Consider the following 22,060-nt stretch of genomic DNA (forward strand, 5'->3'; position numbering starts at 1 on the left):
TAATCAAAATATTCCTGGGTGTAGGTTGATTTGTATGAATACATTTACATTATTTACCTATTATACTATATATAAATATTGATATTTTCGCCTCTCATTGTGTGCACAAAATTGCACAAAAAAGTTCTGCAGTGACGGGAGCAATCCGGCTTTTCAATGACACATAGTTTGTGCTATTTGTCATATCGATTTACAGCTGAGAAATCATTTATCTTAAGTTTGCCTTGACTTCTGAGTGGGTGTAACAGGTGGGATTTACATCCTTAAAATCCAGGGATCAAGTAGGATTATCTCCATCGCCTTCAGAGGCTGCATCAAGAAAGGAAAGAAAACTCAGAAAGCCCTAGGATGCATAGTAGAGTCAAAGACCTGGATCGTCATACACCACAATACTAAGTACATTTGGTGTTTTGTAGTCCAAGGTTTAGGTGTTTTTATAGAATAAGTCAATGGAAACTAATTATACATAAATAATATTCCAATATAGATTATATGTATAGCTGGTTTTCATATTAAAATGATTCTAATGAAATGGAGGTAGTCGAGGCCTTTGATGGTTGGCTTTCCCTTACTCTTATACTTGGTATCTTATATTTCTAAACATTCCTGGAAGTTCAACCATTCTTGGTACAGCAGCAGAATAGAGAATGGTGCCTAAATATACTTCTATGATGTCAACGTTTGATGATCACTACATGATGCAGACCACTAAGGAGTGACTTTCACTAAATCTAATATTTAATTTAAACAATTGTTTCTGGGTTCTGTGCATATTGATTAAGGCTCACGCATTCTGTTAGACATTTTTCTAAGAGATACAACATGGTGCCAGTAAATACACATAGGTTTTTTACAATAATAGACTATTTGTTGTGCATTGGGGTGACTTACACAAGATATCCCTGAAAGGGTTTTCTAATAATAATAATTCCTTTATTTTTATAGCGCACACACATTACGCAGCAGAGTTTGCCAAATCAGCCCTTGTCACCAATGGACCTCACAATCTAATCAACCTACCAGTATAGGCTATAAATATTGACATCTGCAGAATACGTCCTTAATATTCAACTGGGGGGGGGAGTCCAACCCTCAGTAACCCTACAGACCAGCTGATCTCAGCAGCTGATTAATAGTAAATGGAACAGGAAGTAGACACCTCCGTTCTTTGTGCAGTGGTCACACAAGGTTAATGCTTTAACTAATAGTCATTTAACAAATCCAATGTAAATGGAATTGTCTGCTTGCTGTTGCATTCTCTACATGTTGGGTGTTGAACCCCCCACACACACCCGACACATAATGACCTATTCTTAGATTAAGTCAATACTATTTTTAGCACTAAAAGAACATTTACAGGGGCTGTCCAATTTTCCTCATGTTTTTTTGTTATGTGTGTATAGGCTTTGGGGGCAGGATATTAGGTAATTTATACATATATTAAAAGTTCTGCTCAACTTTCTACATATGTAAAGTATAGACTCCTGTTCTTTTACCCCATCAGCCAGACATTTCTGACCTTAAAATGACCACAGATGGAGGGTCATGTGATCGGGTCATGTGATCTTATCTGACTTCCATGAGCAATTGCCCTGCCAAGACCTTGATCTTATATCCATGACTACTATCATAAGGTCCTGGCAGGGCAATTGCTCATGGATAGAAAGAGATCACATGACCCTCCATCTGCGTCCATTTTATGGTCCAATATGTATGGCTGATGAGATAAAATAACAGTAAACTTCACTTAACATATTGATAAAGTGGAGCAGAACTATTAAAAATGTATATTGGTAAATAATACCATGTCCCCAACACCTACATACACATTACAAAAAACACGAGGTAAAGTGGCCAACCCTTATAAGTTCTTCACATGTGTGCCTGGGTCCAATGTTTCCTGAATATGCTGGGAATGTGTTAATAGTAAATTTTAGAAGTACTTTTTTTTATTAGTATATTCAATAGGCAACACACAAACAAAAAAACTAGATGTGAACTGAACTCAACAAACAAAAATAAAATTAGGTTTAGTAAATCTAATCCAATTTTTCTAGCATTGACACAAAATGCATATTTACAGGGTATCATTTAGGCAAGCTATTCACCCGTTAGGAGTAAACAGGTTGCCCTGAAGCATGGATTCCCAAATTCTATTATTAGCCCTCATCAACTGGCTTTTCACTATCCTGAAATAAGTAGGTATGTAAACGCTGGCACAGAAGGATCGATCATTATCTCAGGGGGACCCATGAAAATCACTCTGATTAGCTCATTTGTCGACTACAAAGGAGATTATGAAACCCAAGGCACAACTGAGGATGAATTTATCTCACGTCCCGGATCTTCACTGAAGCCGCTAACTTCCACTGAGGCAGCAGCGCATATGTCTCTATGTCTCATTGTAAAATCCGATTATCATTCTCCAGCTCTTCATTGTTGAGCTCTTATCAATGTAAATATAATACTTCAAAAAGTATTAGATAGACTTTAGTTTAATAACATCATATTGATCACCACCTGCTATAACGTGTGTCTGCTTCACAACTTCATTTGTAAAATAATCGCTTTTCCCAATGAAAACCAACGACAAGACCAGACAACGACTGCAGACAACAGACGGGCTTCTGATTTGATTTGCTTGCATCTGATCAATAATTATACATTTCATTCAATCTATACAGATTTCAGTAGCTTGTCTGATAGCAACTTTTGGAAATGGCCAAGGCCAAGTGGGTTCCGTGAAGTCTCTCAGAACTCTGAGGGCATTGAGGCCTCTACGAGCCTTGTCCAGATTTGAAGGAATGAGGGTAAGGGTAAAATTCACCAAAGTTTTGTGTATGTTTCTAATCAATTTTACTTTTACAGGAAATAACCTTTTCTTCTTCCTCTTTGTGGTCGAGGATCTGCAGTCTAAGAAGAGATATGTGGAACTCAATTCAATGTCTTCAGTCAAAGACTACTGTAATTCTAAGTCTAATGGGTTCAAATGGGGGCATTCTCATAGTCTCACAGTCAGTGCCGAAATAACAGTACATTGAACTGATTCTAAGTCTCTGTGGACTGCAGTTCCTTTCCAACCACTTAACAATATTTGCTTTTTGTAGGCACAAGGTTCCTCTTCTCCAACATTAATGTAACAAGGAGATGACCAAAGTGAGTTAACGGCTTGGATTCTGCTTTGTGTCTCCATTCAGGTGTCTTTAATAAGCCTCATAGCAACTGCACTGGGATTCTCCGAATTTGGTCCTATTAAATCTCTTAGGACCCTCAGAGCTTTGAGACCATTAAGGGCTTTATCACGGTTTGAAGGGATGAGGGTAAGATTATAACAGCAACCTGGGATCCGTTTGAAACTAAAGCATGTCAAGGACCCCGTTTTATTTGAACTTTTTGTGAGTAGATCTGTATACAAAAATGGCTTGAACCATTTGGTATACAGTAGTTTCTTCTATTTTGGTCCATTTGTTTCATCTCTGTATGGAAATTTTTCTTTTTTTTTTAAATGGGAATAAAAATTCCATTACAAAGAATGAAACAAATAACAAAAAGATTTCAGACGAGGGTACATCATCCATCAAACAATGCAATGAGTTACTGGGAATGGAACTTAAAATCTGATATGCCGTTTTCAAATTTTTGTAACATTTAACCAATTGTTTTAAGTTCTAAATCCATGAACACATGAATTGCATACTTTCTTCTGAAATACTTCTTTTCTCTTTGTTTTGCTGGCATGCCAATTATGATTTCTGTTCAGCATGTTCATCCTTATTAATCATTCTTGTTTGTCAAATTGTTGCTTTCTGCACATGGAATACTCACTCACTTGCATGTCATTTCCATGTTTATGTCCTTATCAAAATGCTCTTTACAAAACATGTCTGTTACAGTTTATGGATACGTCTAAATTCCCAATTGTAAGTTACACCTTGCTTTTCATCCCCCCCCCCCTCCACCCGTTTGATGAAAAATAATGAACGACAAGGCAATGTTTGTGCTTTCTTTATGTTGCTTAGCTGCATAATTTTCAATAATTATTACGATTTGTATTGTCTCCCTAGTAATGGAACAGTAGCTGGTGGGGCAGACACTGCATATATATTATTATATTATAAAATAAAGGAGGTAGAATACGAAAGGCAAACTTTCCAAATGATGTTCCTGCACCAATTATCTCTTGTGGCGTTGGATAAGTTGGCGTTTTATGTGACATTTGCTGATATTAATACAAACACCATAAATAAGACAATAACAATGACAATAGTAGTAGTGATAATTACCATAATTAATGCTAACAGATTGGCAGGACAGAGTATTTTAATTCTCATCAGCCTTGCAGGGCATTGTTGGAATATTCCTGCTGCTAATAGGAATTATTCCAACTGTTGGGAAAATTTGTTTTTCCAGCAAAAAAAAAAAAAGTTTCTAGATATTGATTTAATGAAGAATTAGCTTTTTTATGGGGTTTTCCCCATACACATCTATAGGAGTAGAGCTAATAACGCAACATTTAGGGGAACATAGAGGGGGTAAATATTGGAAGGTTCCCCAATAACTTTCAGGTTTCTTATCATTCCAATTATCCTCCTATATTTATGTAGACCGTTAGGCCTTTTTCACACTTGCGTTTTTCACACATGTGTTCTGCGCATGCTTTTTACGTGAAGAACTTGCATTGCACTCTGACCCATTGTAATCAATGTTTTTTTTTCACGCACACACGTGCATTTTTTTTAACGTGCGTGTAAATCTCAGCTTGCTCTACTTTTGCAAGTCACGCTTGTGAAAAACGCACCATACAAGTCTATGGAGATGCATCAAAAAGGCATGCGTTTTTCACACATCAATCGCCATAGAAAAGATCGAGCTCAGTCCTGAGTCCTTTTCACGCGCATTATCTGCGCATGAAAAATGCGTTGAAAATTCATTGAAAACCCCCCAAAAAATGCAAGTGAAAAACTGAGACACTGAACAAACTCTGACTGAAAACTGATTGAACTGATTGAAATGTCCAAACCCTGATCGCACCATGATCAGACTCTGATGTGCAACACATCAGAGTTACTCACAATACTCACACCTACAAAGAACGAGTAAATTTTATGCCAAAAGTATGAAAATATAAAAGTTTTCTCTTATTTTGTATACCTCATAAAAACAGAATGGATGAACAAACAAGGGATGTGAGGACACCACAAAGGGACACACAATTCAACATGGGCACACGGAGGAAAAGCACACATGGGCAGTAAATTACAATATATAAATTGAACTTAAAAGGTCACCCACTAGGCAGTACATAGATAGAGTAGCATGAAGCACCATCTGATATAGTGAGCTTCATAATAAAGTGCTAGTACATAGAAAGCACGATGGGGGATATACTAACTCGTAACATCAGTGCCTAAAGCCAACCTACCTTTAAAGGAAACATACCATTTGATTTGATGCATTATGAAGCAAACATACCTTGAGAATGCTGTAGCTACACTGATGCAGGATCATATCTTGGTTAATCCCGGAGCTGAGTGGTTTTGCTGAAAAAACAATTATAAAATTCAGGACTTTGGGAAAGCTGAGTCAGGCTGGCTGCCTAGACAAACACATTAGGCATTAGCTTTTAATTACAAATGGAGGTTAGTCAAGACTGGATCACTCATAAACAGAAGCTGGGGGATTGTGCAGCAAATGATTATTCTGCCTTTAGACACAAGCCAGATTACATCATTGTCTCCTGCAGTGAATAACTAATGTACTAGGATAAGCACTGAACCAACCACAGTAGGGAGACAGCTTAATTATCATAATGTAATATCTGTTTTATCAGCCAAACCACTCAGCACAGGGATTAACCAAGATATGATCCTGCATCAGTGTAGCTACAGCATTCTCAAGGTATGTTTGCTTCATAACGCATCAAATCACATGGTAGGTTTCCTTTAAGTTACTTAAGTGGCAGCTTTTGCAAGGAAACTCTTGCATGTTTGCCATTAACCCATATACCGTATTTTTCCCACTATATATCGCACAAAAAATCCTTTGATGTTCTCAGTAATCTAAGGTGCGTCTTATAGTCCAGTGCGCCTTATATGTGAACCATACTAACAGACAAAAGCTGCCTTGAACTGTGCACAGGTCTGCCACCTGCTGGTCATTCATCTTTATAATCAGGAGCGCCTTATAATTCGGTGCGTCTTATATATGAACCTAGACGTTTAAGCAGACATTTATTGATAGTGCGCCTTATAATCCGGTGTGCCTTATAGTCTGAAAAATACGGTACTAGATAATTACCAGTAATTTGTACACTACTTTATACTCGTCCGAATTCATGAAATATATTGACTTTGGCAGTTTAACATACATTGGTTTTATCCAATATAGAAAAGAATCAGAGACCAGCATAGCCTGTTGACTGTCACGCTGGCAAATAAGCATATGTTAAAAGCCTATTAATGTACTTGGCTACGCGCCCTGATTCTTCAGCTGCAGTAAACAACAATTAGTGATATTTGTAATTAGCTATTGTTAGGGCGAAGTTTATTTTCTCTAATTTCCTTTCAGTTTGAACAGTTTTAGTTCTGCTTAATTTGAATAATGGCGCACACCAGAATGAATAGATCCCACACCAGTCACAAATCTACAGCTCCCCGCACAATATATTATCCGCTATTACATTCCTAGCCTGGTCAATGCAAGAATCCTAATATTATGATATAACAGTTTTTATTTTATTAAAAGTCAAGGTGACAGTTTCCTAGGAGACTTAAATATTATAGTGCTTGGAAGGGGCAGCTAAGTAATACACATTCATAATGAGCTTCTCTGCAAATTACTGCAGTTACCATGAGCAGAGGGACATAATAGAAAGCTCATGGGCCCAAATGTGAAACCGGCGCCAGCACCCCACCCCTTTTATGATATAAACTACAGTATATAGTTACATTCATCTGGCTGCATGTACACATATACTTCCCCATCAGTTGTCATGTAAGAGATAGGACAGCTGAGTTTGCAAGAACAAGAAAACTTCTATGTGGCTCGTAAAGGAGGACAGTCCCAAAATAAGGAATCTAGAAAGGGGTTATTTTATTTTTTTTCTGAAGATAGAAAATCCTACTTTTATAAGTATTTATAAGTATCATAATTTTTAAAGGAAACTTACCACCACCGATCTACCTATTAAGGTAGATCCAGGTGGTAGGTGCTTCTATTGTACATGAGGATAGCCCTTTTAAGGGCTAATTCTCATGTCCCCTTTATCTTTTTATAGCTTTTATTGCCCTAATATGCTAATTTTATAAAGAGGCTACTGGGGCGCGGAGTAGCCGGAGCTGAGGCTACACTGCGCGGCTACTCCACGCCCCAGAAGCTCCCAGAAGGAGAGCGCTTTTTTGGGCTAATCCTCACATCCCGGGTGTCTTTTAGAAAACCTTATTGCAGGTATATGCAAATTTTTTATGCGGCTACTGGGGCGTGGAGTAGCCGGACATGAGGCTACTAGTCGCGGCTACTCCACGCCCCAGTAGCCATGTTACTCCGCCTACCAGGTAATCTTCGGCGCGTCCGAGTCCCCCGACAACTGCGCATGCGCAGCCGTTCCGGCCCTGGAGCTGCGGCCGCGCAGCCGAAGGCCTACTTTCTGCGCATGCGCAGAATGCAGGGGACCCGAACGAGGTCCTGGTAGCTGCACGCCAAAGATTACCTGGTAGGCGGAGTAACGTGGCTACTGGGGCTTGGAGTAGCCGCGACTAGTAGCCTCATGTCTACAGTTCGCCCAGTAGCCGCATAAAAAGATTTGCATACACATGCAATAAAGTTTTCTAAAAGACACCCGGGACGTGAGGATTAGCCCAAAAAAGGGCTCTCCTCACGTCCCATCCATCCACCTACCACCCCTTCTACCTTTATAGGTAGAATCGGGGTGGTAGGTTCCCTTTAAAGGAAACCTGTCATCAGTAAAACAAGCTGCAAAAGCCCAGTAGATCTGCATTGCAAAGTAGAGGCAGCCTTAGAATTCAAAAAATAATACAGGAATAGATTTAGACCCCTGGAGCTAGTAATACCTTTCTATGTTACCCTAAGTGCTTTATATTCCTGCTGATGCTTTTGATTTCAAGAGATTAATTGTATTGCTCATATGTTTCTCTACTTTCTGTGTTATGAGTGGGAGATCTCCAAGTAGCTATTCCACAACCCCCAAAGCTAAGAAACAGAGGAAAAACTTCTAAAATATAGAATACAGGTCATATAATAGTGTTACTAATGATTTATAAAGAGATTGTGAAAGGTTAGTTGCGATTTCAGTCTAGAATGTGATGCAGACTATAGAGTGACACACAATTATCACTCTGTATAGTCAGGTTATTGCTGAAGGAATATTCTTAGTCTTGACCTGTTAAATCATCTCACTCCTGGTTTATCTGTCATCTTGATGTTGTACTTTGCTAATTGTTTCATAATGGAGGATATTATTATGCACTAAAACACATGTTTGGTTTCTTGTTGATGATTTAAAACAGTTTTAATTATCATTTAGAAATTAGCATTTGTGAAGTTAGGGATCGAACAGGTCATCGTTAAGGCTGGTGATGTAATTAGGGTTCTCAGTAGGGTCAGAAGAAGGTTCAAATCGATTCATATTGCATCTGCCTACATATTGTAGCACTAGAATAAGAACAGAAGCCATGTAATCACACCAATTATAAAAATATGTTTAATCTTTTTTAGATGTTCCATTTCTGTAATATTACACATAAATCTGTTATCTAGTACAGTAACAGGTTCACTCCTTGCTTGACTGATGTCTCATACTTCAAGTAAAGCATCACAGGTCTTGTCCAATGGGACATTAATCAAGCGATGAGAGGACATCCCAGGGTGACTTTTCTCCACCACTGTGACACCTTTCAGGTTAATACTAGACAGTATTCAAAGTTCGTAGAATATAGAAGGACATCACTATCATGTGTAACCGTCCTGGAAAATGGATTGGTGTGGGACTACTTAAATCATCAAAACTAGTTCCCTTATAAACCAAGGCCACACTTAATCAGTATATCCCAAAGCAAAGTTCTGGTAAAATGTGCCTAAGCATAATACGCCAATGACAACCATTATCCTTTATAGCACAGTTCTTTATTATCATTACTTTATCATTTACAAATAACAACCCATGAGAGAGAAGGTTTTCCATAACAATAGAAATAAAAACCAAACTCACTTTAGAGATGTACTTAGGAGGAGAGTCGGCTCACCTGGAGGCTATGCAGTTAAACCTGGCGTGTTGGAGCACGGACAACCTCATTCGTTTATGGATTATCCAGGACTATTGTGTAAGCTGGACCTTATGTGTGCTTCTACACCTTAGAGCCCCTAAAGTGCGAATAATTTTGCCTTTAGCTGCCCACACCCTAGAAATGAAGTACAAAAAGGACTCCATAAAGTCCAGGTTAAAAGTAAAATGCTTATTTTTAATATTAGGATCCTGGTTTTTTCTAATTATTTTAGCTTTTGACATGTATCTAAAGATGTCTGAAAAGTATTTATACCTCCCCATTTTTGGCAGTAGTTGGGCTCACCAACCACCTAACTGATTGTAGGCGGATAACTCCCATAAACCTAGCATTTATTTGTGTAGAGTAGAAGACAAAATGGTGCTTAAAGGGTGCAATAGTAACCAACTGATTAGATGGTGAAATAGATCAACCAATATTTATTTGTAAACAGAAAACATCCAATTGGTAATGCGTTTCGGGTATAGTAGCCTTCATCAGACCAAATCTGGGGATTTCTGCTTAGCATTAATATAACTGTGCCAGGTTTAGCTTCAGATACGCTTATCCTCTGTGGAATCTCCTGAGCCTAGCCATAGCAGAAAAAGAAAGATCCATGTACACTTGCATCATGATGGAAGGAATAACACCAAAATCCAAAAAACTGACGTTTTGCCCTTGTATTCTTTATCAAATACGGCACAGCGCCCCAAGTGACCGGAGCATCATTTACTAGTGGTGGAAAGCCTACGTGAAGACCTTCATCACTAATCACACATATATTATCAGTTTTCTTAGTGGTTCCACATTTTTACAATTCAGCTATTGTTACTCCTGTTCTTATTATGGCACCATGACATCTGGAACTGATGAACGTATTTTCTAGCAACAGTGACAATTATATATTTTCCCCTTTTTATAACATCTGTGTATATAGACCATATATAAAATATTACCCTCATAGAAAGAAGTTCTATAAAACGTTTTATTAAAGCGAATGCTGCATTCTTACAAGAGAAAATTATTTCATGCCCCAGCACATTAAAATATCAAGCACAAGCGTCTAGGCTTCCAGGACAATTACAGACGAAGTGAAACTGTTTTTCATTTGAGCTAAAACACATTTATTGCACAATGAGCTAATTCATATGCCTGCATAATGGTCTGAAAATTTGGCCTGCTTGTGCCTCCAGAGGCTTGCAGCTGGCAGTGATGCCTGAGTATGTCACCCTTAATATACAGGAATTCAGAGGCTTTGCTGTGGCACACAATGCAATGGGATAGTTTACAGTCTTAGAGGTGCAGGTCACTATACATGGTCCAGTTTGTAATATTAGTCATTGATTTGCAGCAATATTGCCAAGAGGGAAAACATTTCCTTATTTTTTAAGAAGAACTTAAAGAAGGCCCGTTACCAGAATTTTACCCCTCACACCAGTAATACCTGCGGGTAAAGGGTATAAGTGCCACTAAGGCACTATACCTTAATTGCGGCCATTTTTCAGATGTGCAAAGGAGTCATATTCTGAATAGAAGAGTTATGTTTTCTCCAGGCTACCAGTGAACCACTTCTTCTTTTGACTGACAGCTCATTGCCTCCTCAAATCTCAGCCTGAGCACACAGGAAGTTCTCTCACTGCCCACTTCCTGTCTTTACCAAAATGCTGTCCCTCTCACTACATGGTGAATTTAGCAGTGTGCCCTGTGTGGGAAATTGCAGATCTTCTCAACATTTCACGCATCCTGTGGTGAACAGAGCCAAGCGGCAGTGGGCAGGACACGCACCAGTGGGCGAGGCCACACAGAAAAAGTTTGGGGAACTATTTTACTGGTTGGAGGAGGCAGATTTAAGCTGGGACTCCTGCACTGCACTTTTCAATAAGGGCACAATGGGCGTTGAGTAATGTTTATTGTGCCTGTTCTTGATGACAGGTTTCCCTTTTAATAAAAGACAAAAACACAAGCAACAGTCTAAAGGAAAAAGGAAATAGCTTAAAAAGAAATTGAGGGAAATTTATTAGGGGTTAGACCAGGTTGGATCTGGTGGAGATTTCAGATCTAGTAATAAACTATAATGCTATAGCCCATCCCCCGACTGGTCCGCCATGTTGAAAGTGTCATGTAGGGCAGAAAACCGGCAAAACTTCCAAACATAGGGCTTAATATATCCCTCATCCACCAGAAACTGGCAGACGAGACCCATTGCTCTGACTAACTTACTTATGGTCTATCATAGCTATAGATGGCGATGAAGTCTTTAAAGGTTCCCATAGATGTCCACTGCTGCACAATACATAAGTAGTTGTACTCCTTTTACGGATGAGTCTTACACAATGCACCCATAACAAAACGTTTATCATTTTTAACACAATATAATTCAATGACCAAACTGAAAAAAATAATCCTACTTGTGAATTTAAATACCCCACCCTCATTTTCTATCCTTACCCTTCTTATGTTTCTGCACGACAATTCTTTAAGATATGGATTAACATGCATGCTGCCCTAACATCCACATTGTGCTTAATGTTTGTCTATTTTTGTCTGTCTGGAATAACTTTCCGGTAGTAATAAAGGAGTCTGTTCATTATCTTCTAACCTAGTAATGTCCATCTTTGTATAGATACAGAGATACCTTCTGGATTGCATAACTTGCATGTTCCTACTCTATTCTGTGTAACCATGCAAATTATTGGGTATTCGATCAACAATATAGATCAAGTAGCTATGTAGCCATATTATATACAAAGTCAGCTTTACTATATGGCCATATTATGGACATAGTTCTATGGGTGGGTTGATGGATATTGGAGGAAACAACATTATAGATTAAAGCTGCACATGTCAATATGAATGTAATCCCTGTGAGGTCATCTGACTTTACCCAGATTGATATTGGGGAAAATAATAACTCTATTCTACTTTATTCCCTGCATCTCGAAACATCAGTAGAGATAGAATTTGGCCAATCAGCTATACATTGAATTTTTCTATAATTATTTTTTAAATGAGCTGTCACATCATGACGCACCCTTTTTGGAATGAAGGAAGCTCTACGATCAGATGATCCCCATGTATCCAACTTCATAAAACCATGTTTGATTGGGTTTATACAGATATTTCTGTTAGCTAAACCGGCATCAGCTCCGTGCTGTAGATGAACTGTTTGGAGCTTTAATTACCTAGTTACAGATGACATCCCTGGTTCCCATTGCAGGTTCAACCCCAATTATGTAGTTGCGCTGACCGTTAAAGTGAACCTGTCACCACACTAAACGCCCCATCCTCCCAAGCCTACAAATGGTACCGTCTTCTGGAGGTGTTTTTAGCATATTTCTAGGTTACAGAAATTTTTTGTAGGAAGCAGTCAGACAGTCGGGTAACCCTGCCTTCTGCACTCCGGCTGCTCTGCCCACTCCAGACATCTGGCCCAGCCCTGCCACCTAGATCTGCAGGAATTCAGATGCATGGAGTAGGCAGAGCAGACTGATTGCAGGAGTCAGGGTTGTCTGACTGCTGGAGGTGGGGTTGTCTGACTGCTGGAGGTGGGGTTGTCTGACTGCTGGAGGTGGGGTTGTCTGACTGCTGGAGGTGGGGTTGTCTGACTGCTGGAGGTGGGGTTGCCTGACTGCGGGAGGTGGGGTTGCCTCACTGCAGGAGGTGGTGTTCCCTGACTGCAGGAGGCGGGGTTACCTGACTGCAGAAGGTGGAGTTGCATGATTGTCTGACTGCTTCCTACAAAAGAATAAAAGATGATTTTTCATTCATGCTGCAACCTAGAAATATGCTAAAAACACCTCTTGGGAACAAACATTTAACAAAAGAAGATACAATTAGTGGGCTTGGGGGTGGGGTATGGGGGGGGGGGGTTTACAGTGGTGACAGGTTGCTTTCAATACCTAAGCATCTACATCTACAGCACAGCGTGTCAAGGAGTTCAATAACGAGGTTGGATTTTCCTACAATTCTGTTGTGTGTCTCTGTTATACCACCTAGAAATATACAGCATTAGTAAATTGACAGCTGGGTGTGTCCCTATACACATCCAATCAGTCACAGGGAGGGGTAAATTAATATTTATGTATATATTTTAGGAGGAATAACGGAGACTGCATCACAAAGAGTTTGAAGCTATACCAGATTTGTTATATTATGGAAATACAAGTACTTACTTAAAACAGACATGTCACAAGGGGGTCAGGTTATTTTTTGGGGTTCCCTTGAGAATATTAAAGTTGAGGTTTAGAAATATAGACTATTTGCAGAAGCATTGGTATGCAGTTGTCCTCTAACTTGCCGCCATATAACTCTTGCCTACACTGCGATGAAGCTTGGCCACTAATATTAATACAGTTTACTAAGGATAACTACTCGCAAGCCCTTGCTGTAAAATTGTTTGTCTATTCTATTAATGTGTAATTTGCGGTGTCCACATATTAATGTTAACACTGATTTGTCTAATGAATTATGAAATTAATGTCTAAATGGTTGAACTTTGTAGTGCTACTTCTAATGTGGTTTCTAGTTTTCCTAATACATTACTATTGTTATGGTTGGTGGTTCTCAAACTGCATTATTGGGCCAACTAGCCCCAGCTGTACAAAACATAAATGTTGTATTGCTTATTTTTTCCTGTTCATCTTTTAGGGTGCATTCATTTACGGCAAATTTTAACAATCTAATATTCCATTTATTATTCACACTGCCATGTGCTTGCCTGGGCATCAACCGGGTGAGCACACGGCTGCGCACTGGAGAGGAGAAGGGCTAAGATTGAGCCTACTCTTTCTTACTTCCTTGCACGGTGCCTTATGGTGGCACAGATGTGTTTGCACTGTACTGCAGCCGGGGCCATAGGTGTCTAAGGGGACGTATATCCCCATACATCCCCACAATGGCAGTGTGAAAGGGGCCTTAATGGAATTGCTTTGGTGGCCAATTCCTACACAGGATAGGAGATAACAAACTGATCATTGAGGATCAAATGTTCAATCCATAGAACGGAAATCTAGTTGATGGAGGGGCAGCCGATAGTATGGGAGTGTTGTAAATAGCCGAGCACTGTGCTGACTGTCTATGCGAGTGCCTGAGATAGCTATGTCCAACACTCTTAAGCCTCCTGCACACAATAATTTTTTCTCCACGGCTGTAAAAAACGTTTTTTTAGGACCGTGTGTCAACAATATTTCCCCCTTGCCTCCTTTGTGTGGCTACAAAGTAGGTCCTTGTGAATATCAAGTCAAGGGGGCGTACCGGTGCTCATCGAACTGTACCCCAGATTTTTCATGCAAAGCCCGACAAAAATGTGTTGCACGCCCCATGTTAAAGGTGCATCTAAAGAAAGTGGTCCACTCTGTCGGGGTAGTGCATTCATCCAGAACGTGCGCCGAAATCCTGAGTCTGGAGCCCTCTGCACACTACACAGGCAGTTTGCACTTTGCTTAGTAACTGAGCCCCACTGTGTGTCAGCTGTGTTTTTCACAGTTCCATAGACTTCTATGACAGAGCTTCAAACACGACCAAGAGTAGGACCTTCTCCGAGTTTTTTCTTAGCAGTTTTAGGCTGAGACACAGGGCTGAGGAGTCCTCAGCTATGTGCATGAGGATATAGAAGCAACGATTGTGTGCATGAGGCCTCATAATAATAAATGGAGTGGTAGGGCACATGCATGTCCTGCCACTCCACCAATTCGTGAGATCGGAACCCCTGTTCTCCAGATTGCTGATTGCTTTTCATGATTGGTGGAGCTCCAGCAGCTGGACTCAGTGATCACCTTGTTATCCCTTGTCTTGTGGAGAGTAGATACCATGCCAACTTGATACAACCACTTAAATTGGCTGCTATCATAACGTCGGAACATTAAGAGTTGCCTAGAAGCGAACCCAGTAAATGACACTTTTGAGAACCACAGTTTAAAGTCTTGTATTTATGTCCCCATGAAGGAAAACATATTGATTGTGAATGGTTGAAAATGTTAGCAAACTTTTGTAAAGAAACATTCTATCAGTTTCCATATCACTTATTAAATGTAACCAGCATGTTTCCTCGGCTCGTAATGACAACCAGTCACAAACCACTCCAAATATGTTGTGACCATTGTTTCTCTATATCTGGATTATCTTATCTCTAAATAATAACAGATCGAATTATTGAAGATCTGTTGGTCTTCCCTAATTACTTAGGTATCTGGGATCTACATTACATGTCCGATTTATAGAAGCACTAACAGGAAATAAGAAGTATCCGTTGATCTTTTGTCACAACATATTCTAGTGAAGCTTGTGATGTTGTAATTTATGATATTTTTGATTTTCATGAAAAATATCTAAATGTATTCATACCACACCTCGTACTGTGTGAAGTGACACGGATGCCTAAATATCGTTGTGGTCAAGATTATTCTAATTCTAGCAGAAAAATGCAAATATCTTAAATTTTTTTTTAAATAATTTCATACCTTGAAAACAAACCATGTCCAAAAGACATTTGTGCCTCTTCACAAATATCATTAGGTATGAATATATTTATGAAGCTTTCTCTTTCTAAACAAGCATTTCTTCTGTTTTAACATTTGCCGTAGACTTCAGTATGTAGTAAACTTTAATAAGTCTTAGAAAATAAAATTTAAAAAAAACTAAAGATATTATTTGGCCGTTTGGTTCTTCAAATTGGTGACTCCTAAAAAAAGTTACTGTGACAGTCAATTTTTTACCAAATTTTACAAAATCAAAGTTGCCACTAAATCACATACTGTTTGTTTTCTGCAAATGTCACTTCGGTTTTCTTAAGAATTGTAAGTACTATAGGAATGAATCTTTCTAGTAAAGTAAAACTTGATGATAAAGACGCATAAAGCTTGATTTTATTGAAGCTGCAAATTAATTTCCATAATATTGATATAATTACAAAATGATTAAAATAGTCTTTATCGAAAACTTACAACAAACATTCAACCTACAAGACCTACAATACTAAGTCATAACCATTTTGCTAAATATAAAATCAAGCTGACTGAGATTTGTATTCCAATTTTAGAAATTTTTTTGCATTTGTTTCTAATAATAATGGCTAATTATACTTTGTTCCTCTTTAAGGTTGTAGTGAACGCCTTGATTGGGGCGATCCCATCCATCATGAACGTCCTGCTAGTGTGTCTCATTTTCTGGCTAATTTTTAGCATCATGGGAGTTAATCTATTTGCTGGAAAATTTGGAAAATGTGTGTATGCCGAGAACAGGACGGAGATTGATGTGTCTATTGTAGACAACAAGACGATGTGTGAGATGTTGAATGCATCAGAGGCTTACTGGACCAAAGTCAAAGTCAACTTTGATAATGTTGGGGCGGGTTATTTGGCTCTTCTACAAGTGGTAAGTATTATGTCATATTTGAAGTGAAAAATACATGTTCGAATGTCAAGGAATTATGAAAAAAAGGATTTTGTTTTCTAAAGGCAGGAAATAAAGAAAATTGCCCTGTTTCTCTAGTCTTCTTCCAAGACTATTGCACCATGTTACTGGTCTCGTAAACTGAGGCTGAACTGATCTCTTGGGTATAAGCTGCAGGAGTTTAAAAAAAGCAAATGACAAGGACCAGCATAGCATGGGTTGGTGTTGGTGTGCTAAGGGATCAAACTGCTATATATATATAATATGGGCCTTTAGATTATTAGATTGGAGGGGGGTCTTATACCCACAATACCCACAGATCACATTGTAATAGGTCAGGAACAGCTCCACCCTCTGTGTAATAAAGATTGTGTTTTAAAGCTTTGCTTAAAGGACATCTACCACCAGGATGAAGGATTGTATGCAAATAAGCCTGAGGGGCTCCAGGCTCCATAGGTGTTAATAAAGCCTGGAGACCCTCAGGCTCATTTACATACAGTCTTTCATCCTGGTGGTAGATGTCCTTTAATGTTTATTCTATAAGCAAAGTAAGATTAGAAGCTTGTCACCACATCTAGTACCCTCTGAAGCCTTCCCTGTGTCATCTCCTTGGTATCCTCCTCTAACTCCCATGACACATGTGGGCTAACCTAAAAATAGTCAATATTTACATATTATTTACAAGTAGGCATAATGGGGGAGATTTATCAGCGCTTCTATGCACATTTCCGGTGGAGAAGCACAACTATACCACGCCATGTCAGACCTGGTGTAGTTTTGGCGGCCGGTGCTGTTACGTCTCTTGATGTAAAGCTTTGCTTAACATTTACTCTATAAGGAAAGAGCTTCTGTTCTGCTCTTTCTCTCTCACAGCTGTCCCAACATGGTTATTATCTACAGAACTTGGCGTGATGTCAGAAGCATGTGACCGATCACATGCTTCCTGCAATGCTCTCTAATCTTTCATTCAGCATAGGGCCAGAGACTAAGTCACAGCTGGTACTGTGTATAAAGAGATATAGGTGTGTATGTAGCAGAGATGAGTGCATTCATGTGAACATGTGTAGAAGAACTGAGTGTGTTCATGTCAACATGTGTAGCAGAGATGAGTGTGTTCATTTGAACATGTGTAGCAGAGATAAGTGTGTTCTTGTCAACTTCTGTAGCAGAGCTGTGTGTTCATGTGAACATGTGTAGCAAAGCTGAGTGTGTTCATGTGAACATGTGTAGCAGAGATAAGTGTGTTCATGTCAATGTCTGTAGCAGAGCTGTGTGTTCATGTGAACATGTGTAGCAAAGCTGAGTGTGTTCATGTGAACATCTGTAGCAAAGATGAGTGTGTGCATGTCAACGTCTGTAGCAGAAATGAGTGTGTTCAAATGAAAATGTGTAGCAGAGGTGAATGTGTTCATATGAATGAATGTTTGTAGCAGAAATAAGTGTGTTCATGTGAACGTGTGTAGCAGAGATAAGTGTGCTCATGTGAACGTGTGTTGCAGTGCGGAGTATGTTCATGTGAACACATGTAGCAGAGATGAGTGTGCTCATGTGAATGTCTGTAGCCCGGCAGAGTGTGCTCATGTGAACGTGTGTAGCAGTACTGAGTTTGTTTATGTGAATGTGTGTAGCAGAACGAAGTGTGCTCATGTGAATGTGTGTAGCAGAGCTGAGTGTGTTTGTGTTTATATATTTTTTCCTCTTATTAGATGACTAAATTTGGGATGCATCTCATAGTAAAGTGTGATTTATAGTCCTGAAAAAAAAATGGTATATAATAATCTAGATTTAATATTGGGGTCACAAGGTACGGCTTCTAAACCACAAGCTGTCAGGGTTTCATATACAATGACATGTTCTTGCCATGATACAGTCACCCTATTACTATTTTTACTACTGATAAAGTTTCCTTATTAGTATTTTTAACAATTTTAATCCATAATTCAGCTTTTGACATCTTCCTTGTTTAATCCTGAAATCATTAAACCAGGCACACAGTTTAATTCTCCTTTATTTCTGTAGGAAGCTGTAGGAGGAATTACATTAGGCTTCCAGAGAGCAGTTTTATTTGTGCTGTGCTCAATCAGAAAATTGTTTTATGGTAAAAAATCATCAGTGATTGGAAAAGTAGCCATGAAGAAAAAGAAAATTAGAGATTGTAGACTATAAATTTCCTGATTCTAGTTGATTGGACAAGTGGAAAATGCATTTCCAGGTGCCATCTCCTCAAGCAGAATAGAAGTTTCTATGTGTTTGGTCTACTGCAGGGATATACATTTCTATCATTAAGCTCACTGAAGCACACACCGTGCATGCTGGGAAAATGTACAAAGGCTTAACATGTTTAGAAATTTCTGAGCTTCTGTTTTTTAGATACATAGGTGATAGGTTTATGATAACTGGTAAATCAGCTAAAAACAGGGGTGAAATTGAATCGGAGGGAGTTGGGTATTTCCCTCGGCCTCTCCGGTGGGACTGCTCATACATTGGCGGCTCATTCGGACCTATGTAACCAAATCCACGCCAAGTTGTCTCTGTGATGTGGCCCTATATAAAGTCTTGATGGTGGTTTGGTGATCCAAACTGCTTGATAGTTCCCATTAACACACCTCATGCAATGCTTGGGATGTAATTCATTCTCCCAATATGGTGGTTTGAGGAACCAGAAAACAGCAGGAAGCTGTCCGGCATTCTGCACAGGACGCCAATCAAATTTAAAGATATGGCAGAGCAGGGATGGGAAGGCTTCCTGCTCTGCCATTTGGAATATACCTGGTGCATTTGGTGCCCAAGAAATACTGTTCCTTCCCAAAATAAAGTACGGTAATTCAAAGGGGATCAGTGATCTTTATTTTTCTTACTGTTTTTTCTTTTTTGCGACAGACCAAGCTCCAGACCAAACCATACTTAGAAAACTTAGAAAATGGAAAGAAATGACTTGAGACATTTGTGTGACATTTTTGCGACAATTGTAACAAATGTCTCAAAAAGAAATCTGAAAAAAAAAACTCATTTAACACACAAAAAAGTGAGATTTATAAATTAGCAAAGAAGCAGATGGAAAAAAGACAGGCAAAAGCAAAAAAAAAAGGCAAAAATCTAAAACACACAGAGATAAAATAAATGACCCTCAAAGACCCTTTAGTAAAGACCCAATAGTAAATACCTTATATACTCGAGTATAAGCCTAGTTTTTCAACACAAAATTTGTGCTCAAAAACCCTAACTCGGCTTATACTCGAGTCAACTAAAAAAATAAAGTCAAAACTCAACTTTCTGACATCACCTGTAGGTCCTCTTATGTCTGGGACAGTCTGAGACAGAAGAGGACCTATGGGGGACGTCGGAAAGATGAGTACAGTGTTATTTTTTTTCCTACTACAGGGGCTGAGCAGGCTGTATGCTACAGGGGCTGGGCAGGCTGTATGCTACAGGGGCTGGGAAGGCTGTATGCTACAGGGGCTGGCAGACTATATACTGGGAGGGTGTAACCAATGCATTTCCCACCCTCGGCTTATACTCGAGTCAATAGGTTTTCCCAGTTTTTTGAGTTGAAATTAGGTGTTTCGGCTTATACTCGGGTCGGTATATACGGTAAGCAACATACAAACTGTATTTTTTATTGTACAAGTTAAAAAAAAGTGCTGAAAATGCTGAAAAATCTAAAAGAATCATGTGAATACAGGATAATACCATTGTTAAAGAAAAGTATTGTATTACTCTTCCTATTATGTTTCAATTTACAGCTTTTTTTTACGAGTGCAACAACTTTATTAAAGTTGCGGAGACAATTTATAACCTTTATATGAGTTACATCTGTTTTAGTCAAGTGTTGGTGCAGAGATCATTTTCCTGCATTAACCATCACTCAATAATTATTTTTGCAACCTTCATATTTTATTTTCTGGTACTCAAAAAGACAGCAGTGATGAAGGAATGTCTTGTGCATCATGGCTTGATCATTTTCATTGCTGGGATTGTGGAGCCGGTGCTGACGCCACGCCATGGATGACATAGCGGCCTAGCAATGCATTATTTACATAGACACAGAAACGGTGCTAATTGCTGCAATATGTAATATGCAGACATGGTGATACTTTGCTGGCATTCTGACAGTGTGTTTTATTTCCTTATTGTTCTGTGTTTCTCCCTTGTGGCGGGACACAGCTGTTTCCTCTTGAAAACAGAATAGGAGGCTTTGTACACTTTTTTTTTTTTTTAAAGACCTGGCCACCATTGTAAATTGGCTATTAAATGCTAATGCAAAGAGCTTTTGTGATGTACGCCTCGACATTGGGTCAGATACTGTTCGGTGTACAGGCGCTTTTCATTATTGTAAAACGTAACATAAACAAGCATCAGATGTGGCACAAAACACTAATAGTACAAAAATAAAGGAACTGGAAAAAAAAATTCTATACTGAATTCTCTCTCTTATTTTTCAGGCAACATTTAAAGGATGGATGGATATTATGTATGCCGCTGTGGATTCACGTGCAATAGTCAGTATACGTTTCTAAAGGTCTTATAAGTAATCGCATAATCAAGTCAATTTCCGTTTAGGGAGATTTTCTTAAATTTATGCAAAAATGTGGTACTCATTGAACAATGTAGTCATTTTTCATGCATATTTTAGAATTTTTGCTTAATTTGCATACATGGCCTATGCCAGACTTATGATTGTATTAGATATTGTTGATAGTTAGCTAAAGGTGTGCTTAACAGGTCATGGCTTAGTATGATTATTTCAGCTTTAAGTGTTGAAAATAGTTGGAAAAAAATGCTTAAAGTAAACTGAAATAATAATTAATAAATAATATATATATATATATAATATATTCTTATAGTGTGTTTATAAGGGGGGGGGGTCTGGATGAAGTCATCATTTTAAACAGAGGCCACAGCTATATAAAGCTATTACCACCATGTGATAGAAGCTCTTAGACATCTCCAAAACATATCTGTATGCAGGTAGATAGTCCCAGCATTATAAATAAAATGAAATCTGAAGATGCATTCAAATTAGCTAGTTTATGTACTCTGGACATTGACCTGACTCCCAGACCACTGCTCTGCCATGCCTCCCCCTACCCACCCAATCTCATCCCTTCACACCTCCTACCATAGTTATAGGCAGACCCTGTGGCAACTACAATAGACATGGAGGGAATTAGAGGGTCTTGGCAGCACCAAATAATTAGGGAGAAGGCATGGCAAAACGAGGTCAACACCATAAAAATGAACTCAGGATTTCCCTAAAAGCAAGTTCTCATAGCACTATGCTAACTTGTACCCACACTGTATTTAGCTAAAAAATACATAGTTCCTATCCCTAGAAAATGAAGTTTGTAATCCTACCTTGGCACCCGGTGTAAAGGAGCAGATTGTCCTAAGGG

At 38.9% G+C, this 22,060-nt stretch overlaps 1 protein-coding gene across 12 annotated transcripts in view; it reads left to right on the forward strand.

Moving 5' to 3' along the window:
- The window catches only part of LOC140133559 (sodium channel protein type 5 subunit alpha-like), a 286,670-nt gene that overhangs the window by 249,453 nt on the left and 15,157 nt on the right, over window positions 1-22,060 (forward strand). For 7 of the 12 annotated variants that reach the window (XM_072153872.1, XM_072153869.1, XM_072153875.1 and 4 more), the window contains 3 exons: window positions 2,685-2,810; window positions 16,374-16,649; window positions 21,110-21,166. In XM_072153872.1, coding sequence (XP_072009973.1) covers window positions 2,685-2,810; window positions 16,374-16,649; window positions 21,110-21,166 — 459 coding nt within the window. Of the gene's footprint in view, window positions 1-2,684; window positions 2,811-3,197; window positions 3,321-16,373; window positions 16,650-21,109; window positions 21,167-22,060 lie in introns of all 12 variants that reach the window. The other 5 variants (XM_072153881.1, XM_072153873.1, XM_072153876.1 and 2 more) reach the window with 2 other exon arrangements.

This window comes from Engystomops pustulosus, chromosome 5 (genome assembly GCF_040894005.1).
Source record: "Engystomops pustulosus chromosome 5, aEngPut4.maternal, whole genome shotgun sequence".
NCBI lineage: Eukaryota > Metazoa > Chordata > Amphibia > Anura > Leptodactylidae > Engystomops > Engystomops pustulosus.